The sequence below is a fragment of the Microcaecilia unicolor genome, chromosome 14 (assembly GCF_901765095.1).
Source record: "Microcaecilia unicolor chromosome 14, aMicUni1.1, whole genome shotgun sequence".
Lineage (NCBI taxonomy): Eukaryota > Metazoa > Chordata > Amphibia > Gymnophiona > Siphonopidae > Microcaecilia > Microcaecilia unicolor.
In genome coordinates, this window is record NC_044044.1 from 13,748,624 (window position 1) to 13,760,718 (window position 12,095).

Here is a 12,095-nt window from a genome sequence, read left to right on the forward strand (position 1 = left end):
ACATCAATATCCCAGGAAAAAAAAAATAACATAAAATCTTGCATTACAAAATAATGCCTATTGTTTTGTGCCACATTTCAACAAGTTACAGGACACATTTTATGTTTTGTTTGAATTTTCAAGATCTTTTAAATGCAGGTTGGTTATGAAAAAAGAAAATTTGGGGATGGTGAGGGGACGGGACAATATGATGGGGAATGGAGTGGGGATGGAAAAGAATTGACTGGGATCTGGAAGATATGGGGACCATTATTGTCCCGTGCACACCTCTAGTATGGAGGAAGGCAGACAGGAGGAAATAGCAGGGGTAATCAAGAAAGATATAAAGATTTCGGAAGGAAAAGAGTGAGAAGAGGGGTAAGGGTAAGACAATAAACAGGTACACAAACTGCTGAGGGGAGAGGGGCAGGTAGTGGAAAACCTGAAACAAAAAAAAAAAGAGTAGACATCTTTTATCTTCAAATACACTGAGAAGTTACTTTATCTGTGTTCAGATAAACAGAATGTTAATTTCTCAGTGTTAAAATCTACCATTCCTTGTGAACACAAATAAAAATTCCTTTGGCACATCTGACATTCAAGTCTTCACCTTTTGCTCCATCTTGTGGTGGCTGTCTCACTGCGATGACCCTTCTTTCCAAAGCGTGAAAAGCATAAGCTGTTTATAGCTAACCTGTTGGCTATGGATGGCTTTCTGCCAAGATCCTGGAGACGTGCGCCTCCATGCATTTTATTTTCTTGAGGATGGTGTGATTTTCAGTGAAAATACCCTTCCTTTGCTTTCCTAAGGAAGTCCCTGTTTCCGTTCTCCAATGATAGAAGATTGAAAAAAAAAAAAAAGTGTTGATCAGTCAGCTGTCCAGCTCCCGTCTGCTATGTATTCCAGGCACCATTCCCAAATGAACTGTTGCAGGGGAAGGCACGACCTCTGGGGTTTAGAAACTACACCGGATGAAATATTAACTTTGTAATCCGACTTTTTTTTTTTGTTGGCACATACCTGCATCTCTGCAGTTAGAGAGGGAAGAAAAATCTGGGAGTCCAATTCTGGACTGTTGCAGAGGTTCAAGAGGGGAACCCTAGAAAGCTAGCCTACACCTCTGACTTCAGAAGCCTCTCTGACTGTGCACAAGCCACTTCCTCATTCTGAGTAAGCTAATCGAGCAACTAACTGCTTTGTGAGTTCTTGCAACCGATCCCATTTTAATGGATAATTATCTTCACGAATGAGAGCCCAAATGCATTCCTGGAAGATGAAGATCCCATGTTCTACGGGACTATGAAGATTTGGATATGGGGATAACTGGTAAGTCTCTGGCTTTTGATACCTTCCTGCTTTGGCATGGAGTGCCCACTGTGACACTGGATATGAAGGCTTACTAAATCTTCTTTATTGTTTCACACTACATATCAGTTGCCAGTCCTTTGATCTAAAACTGAATGGCTAGATCTTCAAGTTCTCTAATAAAATGTTATCTAACTTGACCTTTTTTTTTTTTTTTTACTTAAAAACAGTGTCTCTTCAAAATAGATTTCTTTTGGTGATGATAAACTGAAACACAGTTTCCTAATTAAATGCAACCTAAGCAATATTTTTTATAGCTCTTGCATTCTGCAGCAACTGATAATGTTGGCTCCCAGCTTGCTATAAAGAGGGAGTAGTTTATGTCTCAAAACTTGCTTATCATTGACTGTTCAGGGACACTAAAGGGATATGTAAAATTACCTAACGATTTTTGAAAGAGAAAAAAATATTGGCAGCACTAAATATAATTTGTGTGAAGCCACACAATGGGATGAAGCCTAGGAGCCGACTCTCTGGGTGCTTGAGCACCCCCAATATTGAGAAAATTCCTTGTATGGGTCCAGGGAGGGGTTATTTCCACTGGGCTTAGCACCCCCGATAATTTTGAAAAGTTGGCTCCTATGGGATGAAGTCTACATTCCAATAATCTTTGCGGTGCACAAATGTTCAGTCCAGCAAGCACTTGTCCCACTTAGCCGAGTTCCGGAGGAGGTCGTGGCTCTTGGCTGTCCTGGCTAGGCTAGAAGCAGTGATGAAAGGCTGGAATTGGAAGAGGACAGAGAGAGGATAATTCTATAACAGGGTACCTGCACGTTACACTATTTTATAAAGATAACTTGTGAACTTAGCTGCCTTTATAATATACCCCCCCCCCAATCCCCCAGAAAATAATAGGCACCCACACTTGCTCCTATTCCCAAATCACTTAGATGTCCCCCCCCCCCCACACACATACACATCTACTCTTATTTTATAACATACACAAGTAAGTCCTAACTCCCTCTCCAGGACTGCCTAAGCTTATTCCCTGGTAAAATTATAAGCAGGTAGGCTATGCATGCTTTTATGTAACTTTATAAATACTTACTTCTGCACTCAAAACACTGTTTCACCTGCAAAAATGGTTTATAAAGTACTTTCAAAATAAGGGAACACCTCCAAGTACTTGCAAATAAAGGTTCATGGCACTGTAGCCCAATGGAAGCGGTTATTATTGACTCAAAGGCCAAGGGAGCATGAGGAAACTGCTGGGCCAAAAATTAAAAATAAAAAAATAACAGCGTGCTTGTTCCGTTGCTTCACTCAGAACTCTAAATAAAGACCACCACAAATGTGCCTTCACTATAAAAGTCCTATTGCACTATGTAGAATGCATTGTTTAACAGCAAATTCAAGACACTGGACTGCTCTTCATTCACACAACATTCCTGTTCTGAAAAGATTATAACACAAATCTGATTGCAGAGAAAGGTAGAGAGAGAGAAGATCCTCAAATACTAAGAAATGCAGTCCAAGACTAGGAAAATGTAGCAGGAAGATACAGAAATATTTTCCATCATTTTGGGTGCCACAGACTTGATCAAAAAGAATTTCCAAGCTCACCTGGATAGGCTGCCTATATGTGACATCTTATGAACTCTAGAGGGAAGCTGGCTTAGGCACAATGCAACTACTATGGCAAGTGTTAGCAGTGCATTTGAAAGACTGAGATCATAATCCATATACCCTGATTTAGGACTGACATTCATTTCTGTCAGGTTATGCAGAAAACTAATCCATTTGGAGAAATTCCCCCAGAGAAATTAAGTGACGTGCCATAGGTGACATCCGTATGGGGATGGCATTATATCTGTAGCTATATCTGTGCTTGCAGGACAAAGTTACATAGGTGGCAGCAGCAGGATTAGAATCTTCAGTCTGTAGGTGACAATTTAGTTCTCTATTCTCAGTGCAATGCCACATATAGGTGAGATTGTCACCTGTATCTGCAGCTGTGATTTTAGCCCTTAGATCATAGTGAGCTTTATAAGAAAGGGGAGAGTCTGCTGGGTCAGACAGTGAGATAAATGCAGCAGTGAGATCTGATCCTGGGTCTGCAAGTGTCATACTTCTGTGCTCACAGCATTGGGTCTGACAGTGAGAATGGTGGTAGGGTTTGGATTGGAACTTGGGTATGTAAAAGTCAAAACACTGTGAAAAAATTCTGAAATACTGAATGATTTTAATGGGATTGCTTCCAGAGCCTGAGTCCTGTTTCCTAGGACACCTGTGGATGCTGCTGAGCAGTATTCACAACCCCTTTTGAGAGTTGCCATTCCTTGATAGTGACACCTACTGACTATTTCAAGAGTACATTTGTACCATGTTCTGGAGGAAATCATGGTTAATACCTGTCACCACTAAGATTGCCAGGCTTCACTTGTTCAGGATAAGTTAGTCATTATTACTACTACTACTAGTAATCATTTCTATAGTGCTACTAGATGTACACAACACTGTACACTTTTATATGCAGATACTTTGTCCCTAGAGGGCTCACAATCTATGATTTGTACCTGGGGCAATGGAGGGTTTAGTGACTTGCCCAAGATCACAGGGAGCTGCAGTGGGAATTGAACCCAGGCTGCCAGGGTCAAAACCCCCTGCACTAACCATTAGGCTACTCCGCTTTATCCCATACCATACAGAGACTGTAACCTTGGTTTTCTTAAAACTAGAACTGGCTTAACATGTCTTGAAGACATGGAGTCAGTTGGCAGCTGTCTTTCATTGCTATGGCTGGGCTACAAGGGAGAAAGATAAAAATGGGCAACAATCATGGGTAATTGCAAATGATCTGGCTTATGCCACTGAAGCCTCAGTGAAGGCAGGTTCCAGTTGCACTGGAAGCCCAAAGAAGCAGGAGGAAACTGTTGTATAAAAAAAGAGCCTGACGATTTTGATATATAAATCATTCAACATTTATTGTGAAACTAAAGTGAAAATCTATAGAACAGATGAAGGCTAGATTTAATAATATCTGCTGGAAACATGAAGGACAACAGAGTAGGTTGATACCTTATGGAGTAGCATAAAGGTATCTTGGTTTGTGCTAGTGTCTTCACTCATGTAAAGTCTGTGTGTAGCTGCCCTCTGGCTTAAAATCAGTTAGGTCAATATTCAGAATATGGATATTCAGAGAGGTATCATTTTCTTGTTTTTGTTTTGTTTATTTCAAAATAATTAACAAGACTAACTTGTTAGTGAAATACAGCCAGGAAATAATGACCAATCATATTGTCAAAAATAAAATTAATTTACCAAGAAACAAATTTCGCTTTCTCAGACCACTAAATTGGGGGGGGGGGGGGGGGGGGGGGGTGAAATGAACAGAGAAGTTTACAATAAGAAAATTATTATTTAAACAGATAGAAAAATCGCTGCATACTCCCAAAATTTACATTACAGATGTTATTTAAGTTGCTTCATATCCAGAAATGACTTTAATTGATCTGCTGAATAAAACACATATTTAGTCATACCCATTTTTACTATGCATTTGCATGGATATGCAAGAAAAAAAGAACCTCCTATTTCCAATGTCCTTTTCAAGGCGGTGGCCGTAGCTAGAAGGTTGCTAGGCTCTATAGAGAGAGGTGCGACCAGCAGAAGAAAAGAAGTTTTAATGCCCCTGTATAAGTCGTTGGTGAGGCCCCACCTGGAGTATTGTGTTCAGTTTTGGAGGCCGTATCTTGCGAAGGATGTAAAAAAAATAGAAGCGGTGCAGAGAAAAGCTACGAGAATGGTATGAGATTTATGTTACAAGATGTATGAGGAGAGACTTGCGGACCGGAACATGTATACCCTGGAGGAAAGGAGAAACAGGGGTGATATGATACAGACGTTCAAATACTTGAAAGGTATAAATCCGCAAACGAACCTTTTCCGGAGATGGGAAGGAGGTAGAACGAGAGGACATGAAAGGAGACTGAAGGGGGGCAGACTCAGGAAAAATGTCAGGAAATATTTTTTCACGGAGAGAGTGGTGGATACTTGGAATGTCCTCCCGCGGGAGGTGGTGGAGATGAAAACTGTAACGGAATTCAAACATGCATGGGATAAACATAAAGAAATCCTGTTCAGAAGGAAAGGATCCTCAGAAGCTTAGTCGAGATTGGGTGGCAGTATAGCGCTGCATGAGTCTGGTAGCACCTTGGAAATGTTGAGTAGTAGTAGTAGAGCCGGTGGGGGGAGGCAGGGCTGGTGGTTGGGAGGCGGAGCTAGTGCTGGGCAGACTTATACGGTCTTTGCCCTGACAATGGCAGATACAAATCAAGGTAAGGTATACACAAAACGTAGCACATATGAGTTTATCTTGTTGGGCAGACTGGATGGACCGTGCAGGTCTTTTTCTGCCGTCATCTACTATGTTACTATGAGGCTCATTTTCAAAGCACTTAGCCTCCCAAAGTTCCATAGAAACCTATGGAACTTAGCCTCCCAAACTGCTTTGAAAATATGCCTCAATGTTTTCCTCATTGCAAGGAAAACTTTCCTTTTTTGCTGGATTTGTTTCATCACATCAGGGTAAATCCAAATCTTTTCTCCTCCGAAAAGGGTATTAATATTCTTGAAGTAATGTCTCATAATAGCGTTTAAGTCCTGCTCAAATACTAAAGAGACGATAAGAGTTGATCTTTCCGTGGAATTATCCAAAGTTTGTTCTAGTAAAGCTGAAATATTATCCAATTCGACATTTGTTCTCACTGAATCAGTTTTTTTCCCTTCTTTCTCCATAGGATTTACAATGTAGTATATTTTATTTATAGGAGGAATAGCTTCAAGAGGAAACTAAGTTTTCATTTAAATATCTTTCAAACAAATCCAATGGGGAATTTCCTGGGAGTTTTGGAAAATTCAAAAGACGCAGGTTTAACCTTCTGTTACAGTTTTCAATTTGCTCAATCTTGCAACGTATCTCATTACTATCTTTAACAACCATATTTTTAAATTCTTGAAGAGATTCTACATCTTTCTGTATCTTCATTACCTTAGTTGTAAATTCTTGCTTTACTAGTTCTACCGTTTGTTGTACTTCCTCAAATTTCTCATTTAAGACGTGGACTTCACCTGATGTCTTTAACAGAGTTTCATTCATTTTATTCAACATCAACCAGATGAAATCTAGATTTACCTCTGGAGCTTTTTCTGAGACAGTCTGACCTCGGCGTCGTTCGTGGCAGCTCTAGTCCCTCTCTCGACGCCTCTCCTACCACACTTCCGGTGGTGAACTGGGTCGTCCCTGGAACCGCTTTCGCTGCCGGACACGGGGGGAGCAACTGCGATGGTGGAGAAAAGTCTTCTACCCATGGAGATTCCGCTTCTCCAGCTTGCTCCACTGCGGGATTGGCTTCCCTCAATACTTGGGAGGCTGATGTGAAGAATCGCTCCAAACTTTGTTGGGTGGGTGTCAAGGTAGTGGAGGGCGAGGGGACCCTTTTCATGACCCCTTTCCTTTTAGTATGAGGCATATTTTAGGAAAAATCTTTTGCTACACAACTTAGCAGGAGCGGTGCACACACCATCTCCATGCAGCGGCCATCTTCGTTCGTTTTCTTGTTTTAAAGTTAGCTAGGTATCTTTATCCAGTTAGCTTCAGGACAGTTTTTTTTTTAACCAGATTTAACTTGATAAAGTTAACCATAGAGCACTAAATGTCATTCTTGAAACACTTCTGATCCCTCCCAGACTTAACCAGTTACACTTTCACTGGATGATGAGTTGTCTGGTGAAAATTTAACCAGTCACTATGGTCTAACATAGTAACATAGTAAATGACGGCAGATAAAGACCTGTACAGTCCATCCAGTGCGCCCAACAAGATAAACTCATTTACATGGTACGTGAGATTTTATATGTATACCCAAGTTTGATTTGTCCTTGCCTTTCTCAGAGCACAGACCGTAGAAGTCTACCCTGTACTGTTCTTGTACTAAGTTCTGGAGCTAACGTCGAAGCCCCTTAAAATTTACACTCCAGCCCATCCCTATCTATTCAGTCACAATCAGGGCATAGACTATAGAAGTCTGCCCAGCTCCCATTTTGTTTCCCAATTACTGGCGTCGCCACACAATCTCCGCTAAGATTCCGTAGAACCATTCCTTCTAAACAGGATTCCTTTGTGTTTATCCCAGGCATGTTTGAATTCCATTACTGTTTTCATCTCCACCACCTCCCGCGGGAGGGCATTCCACATATCCACCACCCTCTCCGTGAAAAAATACTTTCTGACATTAGTCCTGAGTCTGCCCCTCTTCAACCTCAATTCATGTCCTCTAGTTCTACCGCCTTCCCATCTCTGGAAAAGGTTCATTTGTGGATTAATACCTTTCAAATATTTGAACGTCTATATCACGTCACCCCTGTTTCTCCTTTCCTCTAAGGTATACATGTTCAGGTCAGCAAGTCTCTCCTCGTACAGTTTGCAACGCAAATCCCATACCATTTTTGTAGCTTTTCTTTGCACCGCTTCCAGTCTTTTTACATCTTTAGCAAGATACGGCCTCCAAAACTGAACACAATACTCCAAGCGGGGCCTCACCAACTACTTGTAGAGGGGCATCAACACCTCCTTTCTTCTGCAGGTTATGCCCCTCTCTACATAGCCTAGCTTCTGGCCACGGCCGTCGCATTGTCGCATTGTTTCTTCACCTTCAGATCCTCAGACAACAACACCCCAAGGTCTCTCTCCTGAAGTCAAGCTTACTAATCTCTCCCCTCCTATTCGGTATCTCTCTTTTGGGTTTCTGTCCTCCAAGTGCATCACTCTACACTTTTTGACATTAAAGTTTAACTGCCAGACCCTCGACCATTCTTCTAAGGTTCGGAGATCCCTTCTCATTGTTTCTATTCCCTCCAGGGTATCCACTCTATTGGCTATTTTTGTGTCATCTGCAAAAAGGCACACCTTTCCTTCCAACCCTTCAGCAATATCTCCCACAAATATATTAAACAGAATAGGCCCCAGCACCAACCCCTGAGGAACTCCACTGCTCACCTTCCTTTCCTCCAAGTGGATTCCATTTACCACCACCCTCTGCCACCTGTCAATCAACCAGTTTCTTATCCAGTTCACCACTTTCGGTCCTAGGTTCAACCCTTTCAGCTTATTCACGAGTCTTCTGTGGGGGACCATATCAAAGGCTTTGCTGAAGTCCAAGTAGATTACATCTAGGGCACGTTCTTCATCCAGTTCTTTGGTCACCCAGTCAAAGAAGTCAATAAGATTCATTTGGCAAGATTTTCCTTTGGTAAAGCCATGTTGCCTTGGGTCCTGTAACCCGTCGGCTTCTAGAAAGTTAATTACCCTTTCTTTCAGCAGCGACTCCATTATTTTTCCTACTTACCGGTCTGTAGTTTCCCACTTCTTCCCTGTCTCTACTTTTGTGAAGAGGGACCACATCCGCTCGTCTCCAATCCCACGGAACCTCTCCTGTTTCTAAAGATCTATTAAATAAATCTTTAAGAGGTCTCGCCAGGACCTTCCTGAGCTCCCTCAGTATCCTGGGATGTATCCCATCTGGTCCCATAGCTTTGTCCACCTTCAGATTCTCAAGCTGTTTATAAACTCTTTCTTCTGTAAATGGTGCAGTATGCACTCCATTCCCAGACGTTCCCTCGGAAGCTGACCGCGGTCCTTCTCCAGGATTTTCCTCCGTGCACACCGAAGAAAAATAATTGTTTAGCACGTTCACTTTAACTTCATCACTCTCCACATAGCCATTCTCATTATCTTTCAGTTTCGTAATTCCATTCCTCCTTTCTCCAATATATCTGAAAAAGGTCTTGTCACCTCTCTTTACATCTTTAGCCATTTTTTCTTCTGCTTGCGCTTTCACTAGCCGCATGTCCCTCTTAGCTTCTTTGAGTTTAATCTGATAATCTTTTCCGTGATCCTCTCGTTGTGTTCATTTGTATTTCTTGAACAAAGCCTCTTTTGCTCTTATTTTTCAGCTACTTGTTTGGAGAACCAAATAGGCTTCCTGCTTCTCTTGTTTTTGTTTACTTTCCTCAGAAAAAGATCAGTCGTCGTATTTATAGCAGCCTTTAGCTTGGACCACTGTTTTTCCACATCTTCTGCGCGTTCCCACGCCAACAGCTCCTTCTTCAGGTATTCCCCCATTTTATCAAAATCAGTATGTCTGAAATCCAGTACTTTGAGTTTTGTGCGTCCGCACTCCGCCTTTGCCCTTATTTCAAACCATACAGTGTGATGATCACTATTACATAGGTGGGCACCCACCCGGATATTGGAAACACTACCCCCATTCATGAGCACTAGATCCAGCATCGGCTCTTCCCTCGTGGGTTCCGTCACCATTTGTCTGAGCAAGGCACTTTGACAGGCATCCACAATCTCCCTACTTCTTTCCAATTCCGCACACAGGATGTTCCAATCCATGTCAGACAAACTGAAATCTCCCAAAAGTAGCACCTCCTCTTTCATATCAATCTTTTGAATATTTTCTATCAGATCCTTGTCTAACTTCTCTGTTTGTGCAGGAGGTCTGTAGATAACCCCCGTGTGGATACAGGTTCCGTCTTCTCTTTCCAGGACGATCCATAAAGCTTCTTCCTTTCCCCAGGTTCCCCGCATTTCAGCCACTCTGATACATATAGAACCTCTTCAGCCCTCTCTATCCTTCCTAAAAAGATTATAGCCCAGTATGGTCACATCCCATTCATGGGAATCGTTGCAAAAGAGATTGTAGTAGATCGGGTATCTTTAAATAACAATAAAAATCAGACAAAAGATTGCCAATTAATACTGTCAAGTACTAAGCATGATGTACTTAGGAACAACAAACATAGTTTGAAATGTCTATATGCGAATGCCAGGAGCCTAAGAAATAAGATGGGGGAGTTAGAATATATTGCACTAAATGAAAAATTAGATATAATAGGCATCTCTGAGACCTGGTGGAAGGAGGATAACCAGTGGGACACTGTCATACCGGGGTACAAATTATATCGTAGTGATAGGGTGAATCGGATTGGTGGAGGGGTAGCATTGTATATTAACGAGAGCCTTGAATCAAATAGATTGAAAATTCTGCAGGAAACAAAACACTCCTTGGAATCACTGTGGATTGAAATTCCATGTGCAAAGGGGAAAAGGATAGTGATAGGAGTGTACTACCGTCCGCCTGGCCAGGACGAACAGACGGATGCGGAAATGTTAAAGGAAATCAGGGACGCAAACAAACTGGGCAACACAATAATAATGGGGGATTTCAATTACCCGCATATAGACTGGGTTAATGTAACATCTGTACACGCAAGGGACATAAGATTTCTTGATGAAATCAAGGACAGCTTCATGGAACAGCTAGTTCAGGAGCCGACAAGAGAAGGAAAAATACTAGACTTAGTCCTTAGTGGTGCTCATGATCTAGTGCAGGGGGTAACGATACGAGGGCCGCTTGATAACAGTGATCATAATATGATCGGTTTTGATATTGGCATTGAAGGAAGTGAAACTAGGAAATCAAGTACGCTAGCGTTTAACTATAGAAAAGGTGATTATGACAAAATGAGAAAAATGGTGAAAAAAAGACTGAAAGGAGCAGCTCGCAGAGTAAAAAACTTGCATCAGGCGTGGATGCTGTTTAAAAACACCATCCTGGAGGTTCAGGACAAATATATTCCACGTATTAGAAAAAAGGGAAAAAAGACTAAACGTCAGCCGGCGTGGCTAAACAGTAAGATAAAGGAAATCATTAGAGCCAAAAAACAATCCTTCAGAAAGTGGAGAAGAGAACCAACTGAAAGTAACAGGATAGATCATAAGGAATGCCAAGCCAAATGCAAAGCGGAGATAAGGAGGGCAAAAAAGGACTTTGAGAAGAAATTAGCGTTGGAAGCAAAAATACATAGTAAAACTTTTTTTAGATACATTAAAAGCAGGAAACCGGCCAAAGAGTCGGTTGGGCCGCTGGACGAAAATGGTGTTAAAGGGGCGATCAAGGAGGACAAAGCCGTAGCGGAGAAATTAAATGAATTCTTTGCTTCGGTCTTCACCGAGGAGGATTTGGGGGGGACACCGGTGCCGGAAAGAATATTTGAAGCGGGGGAGTCGGAGAAACTAAACAAATTCTCTGTAACCTTGGAGGATGTAATGGGTCAGTTCAGCAAGCTGAAGAGTAGTAAATCACCGGGACCTGATGGTATTCATCCCAGAGTATTAATAGAACTAAAAAATGAACTTGCGGAGCTACTGTTAGAAATATGCAATCTGTCCCTAAAATCGAGTGTAATACCGGAAGACTGGAGGGTAGCCAATGTTACTCCGATTTTTAAGAAGGGTTCCAGAGGAGATCCGGGAAATTATAGACCGGTGAGTCTGACGTCGGTGCCGGGCAAGATGGTGGAGGCTATTATTAAGAATAAAATTGCAGAGCATATACAAAAACATGGACTGATGAGACAAAGTCAGCACGGATTTAGTGAAGGGAAGTCTTGCCTCACCAATCTAATGCATTTTTTTGAGGGGGTAAGCAAACATGTGGACAATGGGGAGCCGGTTGATATTGTATATCTGGATTTTCAGAAGGCGTTTGACAAAGTGCCGCACGAAAGACTCCTGAAGAAATTGCAGAGTCATGGAATCGGAGGTAGGGTATTATTATGGATTAAGAACTGGTTGAAAGATAGGAAGCAGAGAGTAGGATTGCGTGGCCAGTATTCTCAGTGGAGGAGGGTAGTTAGTGGGGTCCCGCAGGGGTCTGTGCTGGGTCCGTTGCTTTTTAAT

The 12,095-nt window shown here is 41.9% G+C and overlaps 1 protein-coding gene across 1 annotated transcript in view; it reads left to right on the top strand.

Moving 5' to 3' along the window:
* The first annotated feature begins 1,056 nt into the window (after window positions 1-1,056).
* EPO (erythropoietin) overlaps window positions 1,057-12,095 on the top strand; it is a 142,852-nt gene continuing 131,813 nt past the window's right edge. The window contains exon 1 of the mRNA XM_030187277.1: window positions 1,057-1,306. Coding sequence (XP_030043137.1) covers window positions 1,294-1,306 — 13 coding nt within the window. The 5' untranslated portion in view covers window positions 1,057-1,293. The remainder of the gene's footprint in view (window positions 1,307-12,095) is intronic.